The 19,986-nt window shown below is 51.1% G+C and overlaps 1 protein-coding gene across 1 annotated transcript; it reads right to left on the bottom strand.

Annotated features, from left to right (window-relative positions):
- Nucleotides 1-3,621: 3,621 nt before the first annotated feature.
- LOC142823118 (tripartite motif-containing protein 10-like) lies at nucleotides 3,622-17,564 on the bottom strand. The gene is made up of 8 exons (XM_075913461.1): nucleotides 17,298-17,564; nucleotides 16,746-17,164; nucleotides 14,851-14,946; nucleotides 11,378-11,608; nucleotides 10,821-10,843; nucleotides 9,302-9,417; nucleotides 7,594-7,626; nucleotides 3,622-5,475 (listed from the first exon to the last, which is right to left on the bottom strand). Exons 2-8 carry the CDS (start codon nucleotides 17,157-17,159, stop codon nucleotides 4,907-4,909), a joined length of 1,482 nt encoding a protein of 493 aa, XP_075769576.1. The 5' UTR covers nucleotides 17,160-17,164; nucleotides 17,298-17,564; the 3' UTR covers nucleotides 3,622-4,906.
- Nucleotides 17,565-19,986: the final 2,422 nt, after the last annotated feature.

The raw sequence follows: 19,986 nt of genomic DNA, 5'->3' as shown, positions 1-19,986 counted from the left end.
CGTGGGTGCAGGGAGACCCCGGCCGCCCCCCTCTCCCTGCCGGCTGCTCTACACCCTGAGCCCCAATGCCCCCCTGCAGTCTGCCCCTTCCCCTGCTGCCCCCTCTGCTCTCCTGGGGTCCTTCCCCCGGCTGGGAGAGATTTAACCCTGACACCCCCCGGAGACTCCCCCGCGCTAGGAGCCAGGCGCTGCCCAGGGTGTGAGCGTCGGGCGGGAGGCCAGGGGGGATGGGCCCCCGATTCGATCGGTCACAGCTGGGGGGTGAGGTGACCGACCCACTCAGCCATGGGCACCGCCCTCCTCCCCTTCCTCCCTCTCCATCCCCAGCGCCCGCAGTGCTGGACAGGCTGCCAGACCCGCCTGTGTCCAGGGGCCTCTCTGCTCTGCCATGGAAACCAGACACAAGAAAATCCCTCCGTGCCATGATTAACCATCCAGGGCCGGCTCCTTCTCCACAGCCCTTCCCCAGGGCTCAGACAAGTTTTAGTTACCCCTGGTTTTGTGTCAGGAGGGATATTGGGCGGGTGCTGCACAGGCAAGTCTGCCATTTCTTGCACTATGTGCTGAAGACATTTCCCCAGACACTGCCTGTAACGAGTCCCCACACGTGTCTCATGCAGCCTCCACCCATTTATTGGATTGCGCGTTCCCATCCCCTAGTTACATCCTCTCTTTCCTAACCGCGGTTAGGTCGCCACATGTAATGAGTCGCCGCCCCGGCCGAAATCTCTACAGCCACCTTCTAACGGGGGAGAGGGGGCCCCAGGCCCACCCTAGGGTCCTAACGTAGGGAATTGGGCTCCCTGCTATAGCAAACGGGGGTGTTGCCCCTAAACACGTCTGTTCGCGGGCTTCACGACCCCGCCACTTCCTGACTCCACCGTCTGAGTCCTTACCCAGGGATACTGGGTTCAGCTCCTCGCGGTGCCTCTGCCTCTACCCTCCCCTGTTCCTGCCTTTCCTTCCGCCCTCTTTCCCCTTCTTTCCACGTCTTCTCCATTTTATCCCCATCCCTGGGCCCATCCGATGACGTCACCCCACTCCCGGCGCCTGTCCCCTCGCCCTCGCAGGTTCCCCGGCACCATTCAGACATCACATCGTCCCGGAGTGTGAGATCATTCCCTTGTGCCACTTCCTGACCCAGGCTCCCTGCGCAGTCCCTTCCCTTCCCTGCTCGGGGTTTTCAAAGCCAGCCCCGTCGCTTTTTGCTTCGAGTGGGTGCCGGCATCTTTAGCCTCTCGCGCCTCAGCTGGCTCCCGCCACCCGCATCAGCCATGCACCCCCTGCTCAGCACCCTCCTGTCCCCCAAATGCCACCTGGTGCCCCCTCAGCCTCCCATTCGCCAACCGGCATCTCCTCGGTCTCACACCCACCTCCCCACTCCCCCCTCAGCCTGGCATCCGGTGCCCCCTCAGCCTCACACACACTGCCCGGCGCCTGCTCAGCCTTGGACCCACCATCCAGCGTCCCCCTCAGAGTCACACTCACCGCCCAGCACCATCTCAGCCTCTCTCCCACCCGGCGCCCCCCTCAGCACCCCACCTGCTGCCCAGCGCCCCTTCAGCCTCCCACTTGGCACCCCCTCAACCTCACACCCGCTGCCTGGCAGCAGCCCAGGAACAGCAACATCCGCATCCCGCTCCCATCACTTCCCCAGCTGGGCCGGTACCTGGGGTCTCCAGGGATAGTCCCTTGCTGGCAGGACCTGGCCTATAGGAGAGGGTCCCGTCACTCCCAGCTGCCCTGCAAAGGCCCAGGCCCTGGGGAAGCCACAAAGGGAAGGCAAGAAGCAAACACCTGCCAAGCCCCACATGCACATCCTCAGACAGGTGATGCCCTTGGATGCAAGATCAGAGGGGCTGGCTGGCCTGTCACTCAATCCCCTGGGCACATCAGCAGCCCAATCAGCCCTTAGCACAGGGGTGGGCAAGAATTTTTGCAGGGGGCCCACTTAATGAAGTTTGGGCGTGGTCAGAGGCTGATTCCACCCCCAGAGGGACAGGTCCTAGGCCAGACGGGCAGGGCTGGGGACCAGTCTGCTCCCAGAGTTGTCTGGAGATGCGGGCTTTGAACTAACAACACAGCAAAGGGCTCACGGCTGTTGGCCCAGCCACTACTGTGGTGCCTGGCAGCCGCCCAGGGTTGCTGCAGCTCTTCAGAGGGCTCACGGCTCCGGCCCCAGGGTAGCACTGGGGCTGGGAGCCATTTAAATAGGATCCTCCCTGCCTGGAAATTCAGTAGCACTGGCTGTGAAGCACCAATATGTGCACCAGGAAAAAAAATAAAAGATCTCCACCAGCCAGTCCCCAGTCAACCACCCTCAGCAGGGAAGCTCGACATGGCCAAAGAACAAGTGGAAAATGTCAAATCCTTTACCTGCCTTGGCAGCCGTCTCTCACAGATGGAAGCCGGAGATTTCAAGATTCAGGGCAGCCTTGCCCTGTGCAGACTGCCTCGCCGGGTGTGCGCCATCACAACATCCCAACTCGGGTCAGACTTTTGGTTAAGAAAGCTGAGTTCATCCGAAGTCTCTGCTCGCACTGGGAGAACCTGGTGCGCCTCGTGTCACCTGGCCGTGCCTCTGCTTAGGGGCCACATGTGGCAGCTTCTCCTGAGAGCAGCACAGAGCCAGGGCACAAAGGGATCCCCCTCAGCCACACCGCACCGCCGACTGGGAATCACCTGAGATAAGCACCCCCCAGGCAGAGCCCGTATCCCAAACTGCCTTCCCCAGGTCTGAGCCCCCTTCTGCAATTCAACTCCCCCAGGCCCTGCATCCCAACCCCCTAGCCCACATTAGAGTCCCCTTGAGCACCCCAACCCCTTGCCCCAAATCAGAAACATCTCCCACACCCAAACTCCCCTCCAGACCCTGCACGCCTCCCTCCCTCCCCCTTCCCCTCCCCGTTATCCCAGACCTGAGCCCCCTCCTGCCCTCTGCTCCCCTTCTGCCCCATTAACCCAGACCTGACCCCCTCCCATGGCCAGCAGCCTCTCCCAGTCTCCAAACCCCTGCATGAGCACAGAGCCCCACCCTGCACCCCAAACCTTTCTTCCCCAACCCTGCCCAGACCTTGCACCCCAGCTGAGCCTTTACCCCTCCTACTCTCTGAACCCCTCATTTCTAGCCCCAGCCCAGGGGAAGTTAGTGAGGGGGGTCAGATTGAGTGACAAAGGGGATCTGGAACAAGAGGGGGTGGGGCTTCAGAGAAGGGGCGGGGCAGGGGCTGGCTCTCAGGGCAGGGCAGGGCTGGTCGGGTTTGTGCAATTAGACAGAACGGCAGGTTTTCACTGAGCAGTGTCTGCAACGTGGCTGTTGGTGAGCAAGTGGCTGGCGAGGGAAAGCTGCGGGTTTTGCTGGCTGGCAGAGGATATGTGGGACTCCTGGAACTTGGGGACAGTTTGGGTTTGTGTAATAAATCATAATAGTTGGGGCTTCACTATTAGTGAAGTTGCAACATGCTCGGCTGTGAATGGATAAATAATAAATTGAACTCAGCACCCCTGAAAAAGCAGGCCTGGGACAGGTACAGGGCAGGATTTACTCTAAATAATGCGACTAGCTCCAAGGTTTGTACCATTATTCAGACTTTGATCTGCAAATATGTCAGAGGAAATACAGACCTTTTCATTGATACCCACAGTTCTACTGCAGGCAACTTTAATATCATGAACACACACCAGCGACAGGATGCATTAATCCCCATTTAACAAGAACCAGTGTGACAGAGAATTCAGATGCAATAACCTCACTGCTTCAAAATCAAGGAGATTTTACAAAATTAAGAAGAATAAGTTACATTTAGAACAAAGATGACCATTTTTGTACGCGGCTTGTACCCCATGAAAACAACTCTGCTGTGACGGAGGCTGGGCATTTCGGTTTTAATTCGGTGCATCTCGAGGAGCGTCTCCAGGCTTTTCATACGTTTAAAAGACAGAAGCGCAGCGGCGGTGGGGAGGTACCAGGAGTGAGCCAGGAATCAGCTGTCCCAGATCACTCCTGGACTCTCCCGCAGCGCATCTACTTGTTAAATCTACTAAGGGCCTTGCAGCTCTTAATACATATCGGCTGTGTCTACACTGGCCACTTATTCCGGAAAATCAGCCGCTTTTCCGGAATAACTTGCCAGCTGTCTACACTGGCCCCTTGAATTTCTGCAAAAGCACTGACGATCTACTGTAAGAAATCAGCCGCTTTTCCGGAAATACTATGCTGCTCCCGTTCGGGCAAAAGTCCTTTTTCCGGAAAACTGTTCCGGAAAAAGGCCAGTGTAGACAGCACAGTAGGGTTTTCCACAAAAAAGCCCCGATCGCGAAAATGACAAACGGGGCTTTTTTGCGGAAAAGCGCGTCTACATTGGCACGGACGCTTTTCCGAAAAAAGTGCTTTTCTGGAAAAGCATCCTGCCAATGTAGACGTGCTTTTTCCAGAAATACTTATAACGGAAAACTTCCGTTTTAAGCATTTCCGGAAAATCATGCTGGTGTAGACGTAGCCTTAAAATGCAGAACTGCGGTGGGGCTAGTGCCTGGCAGGGAGCTGACAGCGCTGCGTCTTTGTGTTTCCCTCATCGAGTAATGGATGGAAATTACCCACAAGTTCACATCCCCCCCTCATTCAGCCAGGCCTCCCACTGCGCCCCTCCCCACATTGAAGGGTCTCTCCCTGGTCCCTCCGCTCTTCCTTGGCAGGACCCACCCTCCCGCTCCAGCGTTGCCCTCCAGGGAGCATAGAGCGCACACTGAGCTCCCCAGCCATAGGGCTGTGGCCAGAGCATCTCTCCCCCGCCAGCCCTCTCTGTGTGGGACTGGGGTGGGGCTGGGTGGCAGAGTCCTCCAGGGTCATAGAGATGAGGGGTGAGGGGGTGAGAGGAGCCCGTTTCATAGGGGCAGAGGAGGCACCTCAGGGGCACAGGAAGAGCTGCCAGGGTGAGTGCAAAGGGAAAGCCTTCATCCCACCCAGCACAACGCATCCCACACAGAGGAAGAAGGGGCGGATTCTCTCCCCGGCGAAAGGGGCCGGCGGGAACGTGAAGATCGATTCCCCGCTACCAGCATCGTAAAGTGCCACCCGCCCCCCTTCGTAGTCCAGATACACCCGGACCCTGTGGGGGGCCCGGACCTTGGGTAAGGGGGTGCAATGCCCAGGGGCTGTGAGAGCCCAGCACCCATTCCCTTGGCCCTGCACAGCCCAGACCCCCTGCTCAGGGCTAAAGTCGACCCATCCCTTCCGGCTCACAGAGTCTCTGGCCACCCCCACAGCCCAGAATCCCCCATCCCCTAACTCCACCTCCACCTCCCAGTAATGGCAGCCTGAGGTGAAGCCCTCCCGGCCCAGCACACAGCGCTCAGTGTCGAATCTCTCCGGGGTGTCGGGCACTCGCTGCTGTCTGTGTTCACACCTCACACGTCGCCGATCCTCCGACAGGACGAGCAAGGGATGGGCCGTGTCTGGATCCAGAGTCACGTTGGCTGGGGAGAGAGAATCCGAGCGTGAGGGGCAGAGCCCGGCCCTGGGGAGGGTCCGATCCTGCCCGGGACAGAACCTGCCCCAGCTGGGGAGTGACTCAGACATCTCCCCCCTCCAGGCTTCCCCCCGCTCTGTCCGGGGAGCAGCGCTGAGAGCTCAGCCCCGCGCCGGGGGACTCACCCAGACCAGGGACAGGGGCAGGATCGGCTCTGCTGAGCCAGGCCCCCACCCCAGAGTCTGACTGGCAGACTCACAGCTCCTCCATTCTCGGGCCTGGGGGAAAGACGGGTGCGGGGGGCAGGGGGCCGGAGGGAAGTGATTTGAAGCCTCCTTTGTCCTTCCTTTATTCCCCCTGGCCCCGGGTGTCACGTACAGGGGCTCAGGGGCAGAGCAGAGAGCAGCCCTGGTGCAGGGCACCCAGCCTGTGCCCCCGGCCTGGCCCCAGCCTATTGCTGCATCAACTGCTGGGAGCGGGATCCCTGCAGCGCCTGGACGCCCAGGGCACTGACTGGGGGGCTCCCCGGGGCAGGAGCCACTTTCTCTGCTCTGTTCCCAGGCACGTTAAGGCCCCTTTGCAGCAAACAAGGGCCTGACAGTCAGGCCCAGGGCGTCTTCCCCGCCTGCCCCCCTCCCGCCACCCAGACGTGGGCAGAGACCCTGGCACCGTGGGAAGATCCCGGCTGGTCACAGAGAATCCAAAGTCCCCTTCTGCAATGAGACCCATTTTCACAGGCCCCTCCCCGTGCCCAGCCCCTCCCTCCTAAAGACCAGAGCTAGCGGGGAACAGAAACACGGCTCCCCCAGAGCCAGCGCTGGCCTCCATGCCTGGGTGGCTGAGGAGGGCACCGCGCACTTACTGTAGATCAGCTCATCTCATGCCAGTCTATTGGGGACTTTCCAGTCTCCTGACTGGCTAACACAGTATTACCAGCTTCAGGAGCTCAAATCCCTTGAGATCTGTAAAATGTCATGGGTTTTGGGCCAAAGGACCATACTGTGGGTTTTCGATTTTGAACAGCCCCTCCCCAGGGCTCCACAGGGTGCGGGCGTGTGACAATTGGCCTGACTTTGCATTCCTACCCATTTGCAGCAGGGGCTCTGACCCCCACATCTGCCCGTCTGCTGCCCAGCAATCCACTCTACCCCCAGAACCGCCTCTGCTCCATCCCCATCTTATCCTCCAGTCCTCAGCATCACCCCCCATCAGTTCTCCACCCCCTCCCTGCGTTTACCCTGCAAGCACTCGCCCTATTAGCCCTCCCCTTCACTTCAGGCCTTCTGCAGCCCCCAGGCCATAATAAATCCCCCAGCATCACCTCTGCGCCTCTGGTCCCCAGGCCGGGAGGGATACAGCAGGGTCCCCTCGCCCACTTCCCAGGCTGGCAGGGGAGCAGCAACATTTGGTGGCTGCTAGCGGGAGCCCCAGTGTCCCTCTCAGATTTCCCAGCCAGGAGCGGAGGGAGGTTTGTCCATACGGAGGCAGGCGCGCTTGTTCCCAAGTTAGTCACAAATATTTTAAAAAATGCGAGGGAAGGAAGAATAACTGAACCAAGGGCTGAGCAACAAGGTGCGTGACTGTAAATGTGTGTTCAACATGAAGGCAAATAGACGTAGCCATAGGGGCCGTGTCCAGACTCAGGGGTTTTTTCGGGAAAAGTAGCCTTTTCCCGAAAAAACTTCCCCTGCGTCCAGACTCAAGCCGCGTTCTTTCGAAATTATTTCGAAAGAACGCGGCTTTTCTTTCGATGGCGGTAAACCTCGTTTCACGAGGAAGAACGCCTTCCTTCGAAAGTTCCTCTTTCGAAGGAAGGCGTTCTTCAATGTAAAGAGGCCGTCTTCGAAAGAGAGCATCCAGACTCGCTGGGTGCTCTCTTTCGAAAAAGCGGATTTCTCTTTCGAAAGATCCGCCTGCAGTCTAGACGCGATCTTTCGAAAGAGGCTCTTTCGAAAGATGCTTTCGAAAGAGCCTCTTTCGAAAGAAGCCTGCAGTCTAGACATAGCCAGGGTGTTCAGCTCCCATCTAACACAAAAGTGAAAGAGAACCTGAGTTGTGGTGCTGCTGATGAGCCACCATACTTCACAGGAAAGTTTTCACTCCCCCTTTGAGCCCAGAAATGTACCTTTGTGGAAGAGCAGTCTAGACGCCAGCGTGTCTAAAGGAAGAAATGAGCAACAAAGATTCAGTGTCGTGTTGATGAACAGTCACGTTGTTAATGTTCTAGCACAAAAGTGAAATGAAAATACAACAAACTGCACTAAGTTACTAGCACACTTACCCGGCACTGCTCAGCTCCTTAAGGAGGTTGGGGGGGTGCTATAGCCAGGGGGCAGTGAGCAGGTATGTGTGTGTCTGGGGGATATGTCTTTTTTTTTAATGAAAAACTTCACTTATGTCCACACTACTATTGTGTTCTTTCAACAGAAAGTCGAAAGAACGCAGAGTATTTCAGACATTGGTAAACCTCTTTCTACGAGAAAGAAGCCTTTTTCCACACAAGCTCTTTCGGAAAAAGGGGTGTGTGGACGGGGAGGAGGGTTTTTTTCAAAAGAAGAGGCCTCTAAGAAATAACACAGGTGCCCTGGTGGCCACTCCGTCCACAGTAAACACAGCTGAAATGCGAGAGAGCGTCCAATCAGTGTGGACTCTCCCTTTGAAAAAAGCAGATCGCTGTGTAGACGCTCTCTTTCGAAAGACGCTTTTCCAGAAAATCTCTTCTGGAAACGCTTCGTCTAAAAGAAGCCTGCAGTCTAGACACAGCCTTTGTGTGGGCAGGGAGGCCACAGAGAGTCCTACCAGGGCTGCTTGTTCTTCTCCTTCCCGTCCCCGTCAGGGAGCGAGAGCGAAGTGCACAGCTTGTCTGCCCCCTGCGCTCCCCAGCCAGAGCAAGGGATGCAGCAAACTGCACTTTCCCCTGGCTCCCTGATGAAGGGAAACAGCCAGCAACGTCCCAGTACCAATTGGAGGGGAGGGGGTCAGCTTCAGGCTCCCACTGTCCTTAAAGGGCACCTGGGCTGGAGGAAGGCTTGGAGCTGGGGCAGTTGCTGATGGGGGGGGGTGCCCCCTGCAAACCCCTTTCACCTCTAATATTTTCCAGCCATTTGCGAATTTTTTCAATCCATGTGCAGAATAATTTTTTACATGCACTGAGACATGTGCCAATGTGCACCACCAGCAGAAAAACACTAGCTGTGGTCACTCTGCTCATCAGCTGGGTAGCATTGGAAACTCTCTCCTGAGCAGCCGCAGAGGCACCCAGCTAGCAGGGAACACTGGCGTGAGGTACAAAGTATGGGGACCACTGGCTTTGAGCAACCCCCTTGTACAAACTGTTCCAGTGCCACTGCCGCCGCATGGCTGAAGCCACGAGCACCAGCTTTGCTTCCTGCAGGGGGAGACCCCAAACCTCCCTGCCTTTTCCCACCTCCCCCACTCTTCCCATGGGTGAGCCACTCAGGACATGGATTTTGTCTTTGGGACAACTGCCCATGACAGGAAAAACATTCTCCACCCTGCTCCGAAGCAAGAGAGGGGCTATGACCCAGCAGGCCAGGCAGACAAAACTCCAAACACACACACTTCAAAAGCATGAAGTTCAGCAAGAAGCTCAGGCAAAGGTCAGTGATCATACCTGCTAAGAAAGAAAAACCCTCTGGGAGTCAGAGTTCAGTACCCTCACCCAGTGCGTAGGTGTTGTATTGTGAGCTGAGTAGCGAATTCACAGTCAACAAATCACTTAGAACCCATCTCCAGTCACAATTACATTCCCTCGCTCTGTCAATTATCAGTGTGATACAGGTGAGAAAATTCCCAAAGGGACAGTTCGGTACCTTTGAATTTCTTCATTAGGACTTCCAGGGATGCAGCTTTTTGAGAAGATTCGCAGAGTCTCCATTTCAGATCAGAAGAAAAGGCCACAGGGTTCTGAAACGGCTTCCTCTCGCACCTGCAGAAGAACAGCCCAGGGTTACATGCGATGGAGTTCATCCCCATGTGTGTCTTACTTAAATGAATTTTACCGCAGCGAACGGCTGCAGCTCAGCAGACTGTGGAGGATTAAATGCTTCGTTGCCCCATACGTGTGCACTAGGGATGTTAAAGACTAGTTGACTATCCTGATTTTGCCTTGAGACACTAGGGCAGGGGTGGGGGAAATGCCTTGAGACACTAGGGCAGGGGTGGGGGAATGCCTTGAGACACTAGGGCAGGGGTGGGGGAATGCCTTGAGACACTAGGGCAGGGGTGGGGGAATCCTTTTGGGGTGGGGGCCACTGACCCACAGTAAGATGAGTTGGGGCCACACAGAAGTGAGAAGAAAACTAACCCCCCACCCTCACTAAGACACCTCACTCCCCTCGCGCTCCAATCCCAGGCCAGGTTAACTCTTTTGGGGTCCTGGAGCTAGTACATTTTAAAGGCCTCCCTAGGCTCCGGGGTGGGGCCAATAATGAAGGGTTCAGTGTGCAGGAGGGGGGTGTGCGGGAGTGGGGTGGGGGTGCAGGATCTGGGCAAGCGGGAAGGTGCATTATGCCTGGGGGCGGGAGGGGCATCTGGGAGGGAGGTGGGGTTCAGGAGCAGAATGAGGGTGGGGGACTGGCTTCTGTGGGGGAGGGAGGAATGGTCCAAGAGTAGGGTGGGATGTGAGGTCTGAGTGGTAAGGAGGGTGCAGGAGCAGGATGGGAGTCTTGGCAAGAAGGGGGGGGGCTGAGTGGAATGGGGGCTGCACAGATCCATGGGACAGATGTGGATCCGTGCCCCCCACAGCTCCCAGGCACCATCCCTCACAGCTCCTATTGGCTGCTATTTCGGCCAACAGGAGCAGCAGGGAAAAGTCCTACAGGCAAGTGGGTCCCTGCACTTTTCACCCGGCTGAGTTAAGGGGGTACGGCAGGGGTGGATCCATTTCCTCGCCCCACCAAGCAACCCTGATCCAACCCGTCAGGCTTGGGACTTCTCCCCTCTCCCTCCCAACAGCGGATCCAGACAAGCTGCGGGTTGAATCCAGTCTGCAGGCTTTAGTCCCTAGCGCAGTGGTGGGGAATCTCCCACAGCACTGCTAACAGTGGCACATGACAAACTCCTGAGAGCAGGGAACGTGCGTTCCATCTCTGCGGCCCAGCAAGCCGACTGGCCGAGCTCAGCGCATCGTAACAACCAACAAACAAACAGCTCAAACTCTCCTCTCAGGCTGGGCTGTTCCGGGGTCTGGCCAAACTGAGAACAGCCCCAAGAGTAGATTTAATGGTGGGAAACTGGGACCAGCCCCACACTCTGCACAGCGAGTCCACGGGGAGCGATGACTCGTGTCCAAAATCCCCGTGAAAGGGAGAATGAGAAGCAGCCACCTACCTGCACAAGGTGCCGCTGATGTCCTAGAGGAGACAGAGAAAAGAAAACTCAGTCCCAGACATCTCATACTGGGGATCCCTCCTGCTCTGGAGGGAATTCACTTTGTCTTCACAGTTTGAGGTTCAGGGAGAAAGTATTTGTTATAAATTAACAAATTTGCTCCCTTGGAAATGTGCTCTGACTGCAGGATCTGGGTCTGGAGAGTTTATCTATGGAGGCTCACTACCTCTTCATGCAATGACACCTGAATGGCCGCCTGGCACATGGAATCAGAGAGCTCAGTTGAGTGACGTGTTGAACAAAGATCTCCCGAACACTCACAGCTTTGGGGAAGACCCCTCCTACTCTATTTTTATTCGCGAAATAGTGCTATTAAGAAATAGCGTCAGTCTGCGAATATGCAAATGAAGCATGGGATATTTAAATCCCAGCTTTATTTACAATTTCAAATGTCTACATTTGCATCCCTCCCTCAAAGGAGGGTGCAAGTGTAGACATACCCTAGGAGACCTGCCTTTCCTACGAAAGGTTGTGGGGTGTTTCTAACACCAACTCACCTGCAGGAATTCACTCGCTGGCTGCTGGAACTTCTGCTCCATCTCACTGATTAGGGAACTGAACGAGGACAGTTCCTCAGAGAGTTTGGCCACATACTCATCCCGCCTCTTTTCAATTTCCTTCTTCAGCTCTTCCAGCTGGTCCAGCAGGAGTTGCTCTTGCTCCTCCAGAAACTCACACAGTCGCTGAAATACGGATGCAATTTTCTGCCTGTCAATTTGTAGCTGTTTCTGAAATGAAGAAACACAAATAGGGGGAGAACAGATCAAGGACAGGAATATGACATGAGTTATGGGATATTTTATAAAATCTTATATAGGCACACGAGACTATGTGATTGCAATCCCATGGAATTTAACATCTGATATTTTATGAAGAACATAGTCTAAGCTCAGTAAACAGACGGTTTTTGAATGGATTTTCCAAGAATCCTAACTGGTGTTTAGAATATGAATGTATCTTGAAGTATTAGAATATTTTGTTATCCATGGTTTCTAGAAAATCCAATCTTTCCCATAACAGGAAGGGCAGTAGGTGTGAAACCCAGAACTGGATTGGCAAGGGTTACTTTTGGGGAGCATATAGTAGAACCCAACCTCAGAAGTGCTAGACATGACCAGGGCAACAGATACTCTCCACAGAATACACCAACATGCACAGGACCACGTTTTCTAAAAGAGCCTTTAAAATCAGATCACCAACAATTGATCTGATGAGTTTTTAATGCACAATTTAAGATGGATATATTTTGTCACATCATAAATCTCCCGTTTTAATCCACACAGAGATTCTAAACACAAATTGACTGGCTGGCAAGACACCTATTTGCATGTTCAAACCAGAGTTTGCAGGACACTTAGAAATGTGTGCTAGGAACTGAACAAAAGACTACAAATTCATGCGCTTTCTGGAGCACTCTGGGCCCAGGTACTGTAGGAGCAAGAAACCTGCATCATGTTTTGAACCCAAATCTTCATGGCAATGTCTAGCAGGAGTGCTATTTCAAAATAAGCTATTTCGGAATAACTATTCTAGAATAGCTTAGTACAAAATAACTGTGCAGTGCAGACGTAACCTCAGTGTGCAGAGGCCGTCAAAAAAGCAAACAGAACGTTAGGAATCATTTTAAAAAGGGATAGAGAATAAAACAGAGAATACCTTATTGCCTCTATAAAAATCCAAAACCTGACTACTGTGTAAACATGTGGTCACCTCAATCAAAAAGATATATTGGCATTGGAAAAGATTCAGAAAAGGGCAACAAAAATGATGAGGGATTTGGAACAGGTCCCATATGAAGAGAGATTAAAAACTCTTGGACTTTTCAGCTTAGGAAAGAGGAGACTAAGGGGGACAGAGGTCTATAAAATCATGACTGGTGTGGAAATAGTGAATAAGAACTAGGGGTCACCAAATGAAATCAATAGGCAGCAGGTTTAAAACAAACAAAAGGAAGGTTTTTTTCACTAAGCGCACAGTTAACCTGTGGAACTCTTTGCCAGAGGATGTTGTGAAGACCAAGACTTAAACAGGGTTCAAAAAAGAGCTAGATAGATTCATGGAGGTTAGGTCCATCAATGACTATTAGCCAGGCTGAGTAGGAATGGTGTCCCCAGCCTCTGTTTGTCTGGAAATGGACGACAGGGGAGAGGGATCACGTGAGAATTACCTGTTGTGTTCCCTCCCTCTGGGGCATCTGGTGTTGGCCTCTGTTGGCTGACAGAATACTAGGCTAGATGGACCTTTGGTTTGACCCAGTATGGCCATTCTTACGTTCTTATGAGACCTTCCATGGTCCAGCAAATTCCCTTGTTTGGGACCAGTCAGGTCCTGAGGGTGCCAGACCAGAGAAGTTCAACCTATAGTATTGTTGAACCTTAATCCAAATTTATTGAGGAGAAATTTGGAAAAAAAATGAAATTTCAAAGTTGTTTTTCAGTTTTCAAAATAGGTCAAATTTTAATTTATTTGAAAAATATCATTTAATAATTTGGAAAAAAATTGTTTCTGCTTTTTTCTAAAATATAATAAAATAAATATACATACATAAATATATGACATTAAAATATAATAAAATAATGTCAAGTTCCACCCTCCACCCATACTTCATTTTTTCCTTTTATTTCATTCTCTCTGGAACTCTACAAAAGTTCTCCCATTTTAGAAAAATAGCAGAAAGTAAAATAAAAACGCTAGGGAAAAAACGGAAATTTAGTCAAGTTATTTTACTCAGTGGCAGAAAAGAGTAAACACGAAAACAAAGGGATAAAAACATTAAATTTCTGAACAAATTTCAGCATTTTAAAACCAAAATGAAAACCTGCAGTTTGAAATGAAAATAAATATTTTTGTTCTTTTGAATTTTCTATACAAATAAATGTATTTATTCATTTGCCACCTCGAATATTTTAAATGGGAGGAGTAAACGTACTGTAATTAAATAAAACAAATACATTTGCAAAAGACATTTTCCCATAGGAAAATTTTGCTCCTAATTCCATTTTTCCACAGCAGTTTTGCAGCTGAAAATGTTTGATGAGCTTTAATTAAAAGACTAAAGGAAAAACTACTATTAGCTAACCAAACTGCACTCATTTTCTCAGTGGCAATATTTTAATTATTAAAACTCTTTCCTTAGTGTTCCATTTTCCTGTTTATACTCAACTAGAAGATTTACCCAGCTTTGCTCAGGTCCTTAACTCAAATCATTTTTGTTTTCTGGAAAAGAGGGGAACGGTCAGCAATATTCCTGTATGAGTGGTGGTGGGGGGGGGGAAGCTTCTGTTCCTGCCCCCATCTCCCGCTCTTGGGGGTGGGAGGTGTGAGCTGGGCAGTCCCAGATGGGGGTGGGATGGAGAAGAGGGGAGAGCTCCCAGCCAGCCCTTTCACCTGACTGGTGATTCTGTCTCTTTTCTGTATGCGAAGTGCAAATACACAGCAGATAGCTGTCCCCTTTCTTAACCCCTGTCCCCTGCTGCCCCAGTGGGGTTATAACTGTCCTGGTCCCCATCTGGCTCCTTGCTACCCCCTACGGTCATTATACAGTATAGATGTCCCTGCTTTCCAACCTGTAGTCTCCACGTGGCCATTATCTAGCATTATCTACCCTTTCCGTTTTCTGAGAAGCAATCTCATTCCAGGCACATCGCGTCGTCCTGGCACAGCCAAGCCCTGACCCTGCTGAAAGTTAAGATCAGAGGAAGCTGCAGACTGCATGTGATGGTCCTAGCTCTTACCCCTTTAAGTTCTTGAACAGCTGGGCTCACAGATGGACACTCAGACAGACAGACAGACATACAAACCTGCTCAAACGTATAGTAGATTGTAAAGAAACACTGTTCTGATTTAATGAGAAAAAGTCAGACTCTTTCATGGACGGAAAGATGTTGCTCACTATTCCTCTGTTAGAGACTGAACAGAGTATTAATAATGTTCCTGTACATGTTTGCCCCAGAACAATAACAGCACCTACCAGTAGTTCCTGGCTTGTAGTTTTCCCACTTGATTTATATGACAGGATCTTTTTTTTCTCTTTCTCCAAATTCGCTAAGCGGTGCTGAATTTGGCACTACAAAAAAAAGAAAAAAGAAAAAAAAAACATCTGGGTTAGTTTTGGCGGCTTTGGGAGGGTTTCCCCTGTTTTGTGTACATTTTCAAGAGTATTAAATCTTATAAATATTTCTGTAAGTTTGTTTGTTTGTCCCGAAAGATCTCCAAAATGGTAAGAGCTAGAAACACCAAATTTTGTACAGATACTACTGATTTCCTAACTTCAATAACTGGATGGGTTATATCTCGAAATCGGTTCCCCCGGTTCCTCCAGAGCCCCAAGTCTGAAAATTGATCATTCCGAAAGATTTCCGAAACAGTAAGCGCTAGAAACGTCAAATTTTGCACAGATACGACTGATTTCTTAACTTCAATAACTGGATTGGTTATATTGTGAAATCTGTTCCCCCAGAGCCCACTGATAATTAGCTTTTAGTAGCGCCTGATCATAGAAACACAACATTTTCCACGGATACTTGTGATTTCCTAACTTAAATCACTGGATTGGTTATATCTCGAGATCGGTTCCCCCAGAGCCCAATTGGGCCCACTGATAATTAGCTTTTAGTAGCACCTGATCATAGGCATTTGCTGGACTCTTCTGTTAAGCGTGTTACATAAACTGCAACTACGAGATCCCAAAGGATAAAGCATGTGGGTACCTGCAGCACCATCCAGGAAAAGCCCATGGGGGACAGGCTGCAGTGGGGCAGAGAATCAGCAACCTCCCCTAGACTAGGGCACCAGCAGGTGTCCAGGACAGACCCAATGTGGCTGATGCTGGCTGGGGTCTAGCCTTGCTAATTGTGGCTGGGAGAAGCCTCCAGCTCTCACAGCCTCTCAACATCTTCACACAGCCAAGCTCCGACTGAACCCCTGCTGGAAATTAAAGTTGCTTCCCTCTCCCCACACCCAAATAGCCATCCCACCACTCGCCCTCCTTTGGGCTGTGTACGTTCTCCTGGCCGGGCTGTGTGCGTTATCAGCAAGTGCCATGGGCATTATGCACTTTGCAGGATTCAGCTCACAGTACAAAGTGATAGAGGCAGCAAGGCAGGGAAGTGACTAGTCACATCACTAGTCGACTATCCGATAAGCTTCTGCTTATCGGATAGTCATCTAGTCGCTTCCATCCTTACCTGGGCCCCACACTTCCTGCCCTGACTCCAGCACCCCCCACACGGCAGCCCCCTGCCCTAAGGCCCCCATATCCCAAAGGCTGTGCCCGGACTACTACAATTCCAGCCCCCTGCCCTGAAGGACTCAAGCACTATCAGGTAAATCTTCTAGTACTCAGATAAAAATAAAGCTCATGGAAAGGAAAACAAGCATTCCTGGCGTCAGGCACCTTTATACCAACGTGTCTTTGCATCCACACTGGGTTTTTTTTTGCTGATGTGTTGTATAAAAAAAAAAAACCCCACACCTCTCCCCCCCAATGTCTCTCACCAAAACACATCAGTGCAAAAACTGTCACTAGAACAGGCTTTAAAACTGGGCTGGGGAACCTTTTTTGGGTCAGCGGCTGTGGGGAGGCAGGAGGGGAGGGGGGGCATGGAGTGCTAAGGCAGGCTCTCCAATGCTGGGGGGGGGGGGCCTAAGCCTTCGAGGGCAACCCAGCCCCCGGGCCTTAGGTTCCCTTGCTTTAAAACATGTCTCCTCAGCATTCCTCCTGTATAAAATCTCCTGCCTTCCTCCCTTGTGACTGCAGGACGCTTGTTTTATGAGTTTGCTGTTTTCATCGTTCTCAAACGGCTCTGCCGTGAGCAAGCGCCCTGGCCGGGATGCATTGGAAGTACAGTAATTACGGATGACTACCTTATAGTCCTGTGCTGCTTCCTCAATAGGCACCACGGCGTGTTCTTTGTGGTCCTGGGACTCTCGGCAGACCAGGCAGATGAGGGTTTGATCCACTTCACAGAAGAGTTTCAAACCCCTGTTATGTGTGTTGCAGGCTCGCTGCCCTCCCGGCTCTGGGATGGTTTTTGCCACATCTGCTACGTGCTTCAGCTGCCAGTTGGGCTGGAATTCGCCTTTCCGGAAGCCTTTTCCGCACTGCGGGCAGGTATAGGAGGAGGTGCTGCTGCTCTGGGAGTCCTCGCAGTACCGGGTGATGCAGGCTCGGCAGAAGTTGTGCCCGCACTTGAGAAGCACCGGATGCTTGAAAGACTCCTGGCACAGGGAGCAGAGAACTGTGTCCAGGAGACCTTTCAGCGGGTTTGACGTGGCCATGGCACCTAGGAGAAAGGAAAGTCTCTTTCATTGTCACCTTAAATGTGTCTGTCCTGCAATGGAGCTGCCCACCACCCTCCCTGTGCAGCTGCCTGCCTCCGACACCCGGTATAAACTATCGACAACCAATATACTTACATTTAGAGTGGCATGTGCACCGTCAGAATTTGCCCCACCTTGGAGTGCACAGAGGAGTCCCTGAAGTGTGGCTTCCCTGCAGACCCACCTCACGCAGATCTGGGTGCAGGCAGCAACAGTCTCTCTCTGCCCCAGCTGCAGGGAAGCCTCCAAGCATCTCTGAGGCTCCCTGTTGGAACACAGTTCCCACGGCTCCTGGGAAGCACAGCGCCCTGGAACCAGCAATCTTACTCTTCCTCCGGAAATTGGAGTTCCCAGTCTGCTCTGACAGCAGCACAGCCTGTAAAAGGAAGTATTTTTCTTTCCCCTAAGCATCATGGGAGTTGTGGTCTCTAAATCTAGATTGCAGCTCTCAGGATCTTCCCAATAAAGTTCAGAAGCCAGGCTAGCAAAGGAGGCCTGTACCAACCAACCACACACGACAGCAGAGGCAGTGAATGGTGCAACATTTTCAAAGTTGCTAAGAGTTTTATCTTAACAACTAAACGTGCAGAATGATCGAGCGCCACGTTAGATCAGCTCTTTAATGTATTTGAAACATTCAACTATGCTCCGTGTGGCCAACTCTCAGCTTTCAAAAAATCATTAATCAGGCCTAAAAAAAAAAAAAATTAGATAAAAAATAATCTGATTTCTTTTTGCCTTCTGGGTATGAAGCCACTGTGTCATGTTTTCAGCAGTGCCATTGGAAACATTTCTGTTCCAGGATACGTTCTGACATTTCAGAATTTATTTTGGTTCCTAATCAGAATTTAAAACATGGAAAATTTATTTTGGTTCCTAATCAGAATTTAAAACATGGAAAATGAGTGTAGAGTGTGTATGCACAAGTGTAGTGTAGTGTGTACATGCGTGTGTCCCCTCAGTCTTTGTTTCTGGAGAAATGTGTCTTCTGCCAATGGAAAATCTGTCCTAAAGTCAAAGTCATTCTGACCGCTTCATGATACAACCCAGAGAATCCTACCCAGACATTACTTCCTACAGCGCAGTAACTTGTGGTCCAAGATGAACATTCACAGTATTCATGTTGAAAGCCACCAGATGGCACTGATCTCCAGTGCTACAAGTTCTTGCATTTAGCTTGCAAGCCTTTGAAGGAAATGATGTATTAGTCTGTTTTGTGAGGTACATTCTTTTGAGGGATGCAGGGGACGCAGCTGGAAGCAACTGGGGAGTTTGAAAATGAGGTGCACTGTAAATGTTTAATCGTGAGAATAATTAATCATTGAAAGTGCTCCACTTAGGAAGGAACAATCAGTTCCATACATACAAGATGGGAAGCGACTGTCTAGGAAGGAGCATGGCGGAAAGGGATCTAGGGGTCATAGTGGACCACAAGTTGAATATGAGTCAACAGTGTGATGCTGTTGCAAAAAAAGCAAATATGATTCTAGATTGTATCAACAGGTGTGTTGTAAGCAAAACTCGTGAAGTCATTCTGCCGCTCTACTCTGCACTAGTTAGGCCTCAGCTGGAGTACTGTGTCCAGTTCTGGGCGCCACATTTCAAGAAAGATGTGGAGAAATTGGAAAGGGTACAGAGAAGAGCGACAAGAATGATTAAAGGTTTAGATAACATGACCTATGAAGCCAGGCTTCATGAACTGGGCTTGTTTAGTTTGGAAAAAAGAAGATTAAGGGGGGACATGATAGCGGTTTTCAAATATCTAAAAAGGTGTCACAAGGAGAAAGGAGAAAATTTGTTCCTCTTGGTTTCTGAGGACAGGACAAGGAGTAATGGGCTTAAAGTGCAGCAGGGGAGGTTTAGACTGGACATTAGGAAAACATTCCTAACTGTCAGGGTGGTCAAATATTGGAATAAATTGCCAAGGGAGGTGGTGGAATCGCCCTCTCTGGAGATATTTAAGAACAGGTTAGATAGACATCTGTCAGGGATGGTGTAGACGGAGCTTGGCCCTGCCTTGAGGGCAGGGGGCTGGACTCGATGACCTCTCGAGGTCCCTTCCAGTCCTATTATTCTATGATTCTATGAAACAATTTACTATACTAAGCATTATTTTGGGGGAGCGCTGCAAAAAAGATGATCACAGTGGTCCCTTCTAGAATTAGAATCTATGAATCTGAGTTGCCGTCTGCCTTAATCTCGTTAAACAGAGTCGAATCCTGGAGGCAGTTTTGCCCCGTGAAAACCAGCCCTTGGTGTTTGGATTGCTTGAGTGCTGTTTCTGGCCATAAATAAATAACACTCAATGCCAGAATATTAAATAAGTTTAATTCTGTTGCTCCGAACTGAAAAGTCCACAGGCCTGAGAGCCATAAGTAATTCAATGTACACGTGTAGACAGAACTAGGTCGATGGGAAAATTCTTCCATTCACCGAGCTACCCATTCTCAGGGCGGTGGATTACCCAGGCTGCGGGGAGAAGCCTTCCTCTCGCAGTAGCAATGACATCCACAGTGAAGTGCTACAGCAGTACAGCTATGCAACTGTGGTGTTTCAAGTGTAGAAAGCTCCTAAGAAAATATCCTGTCTCCATGTCACTTATTTCTACTTTGGATGGAAACTGACTTGCAAAGTCCCAAACTCTGTTCTTTCTCACCAGACGTGATCATAGAACTGGCAGAGACCTCAGGAGTCATGGAGTCCAGCTCCCCGCCCAAAGCAGGACCAACCCAACCAAATCATTTCCGCCAGGGCCTTGTCAAGCTGGGACTTAAAAACCTCTAGG

Source organism: Pelodiscus sinensis, chromosome 32, assembly GCF_049634645.1.
Source record: "Pelodiscus sinensis isolate JC-2024 chromosome 32, ASM4963464v1, whole genome shotgun sequence".
Lineage (NCBI taxonomy): Eukaryota > Metazoa > Chordata > Testudines > Trionychidae > Pelodiscus > Pelodiscus sinensis.
Note: the sequence above shows the minus strand (reverse complement) of the source record. Positions and strands in the feature narration are given on the sequence as shown.

Bases quoted from the DNA above. Each gene is read 5' to 3' on its own strand.
- LOC142823118 (XM_075913461.1), bottom strand. From the start codon at position 17,159: ATGGCCACGTCAAACCCGCTGAAAGGTCTCCTGGACACAGTTCTCTGC. The intron at 14,947-16,745 runs GTAGTCATCCGT...TTTTTTTTGTAG, and splicing joins AAGCAGCACAGGACTATAAG to TGCCAAATTCAGCACCGCTT. The intron at 10,844-11,377 runs GTGAGTTGGTGT...TGTCTCCTCTAG, and splicing joins CAGCGAGTGAATTCCTGCAG to GACATCAGCGGCACCTTGTG.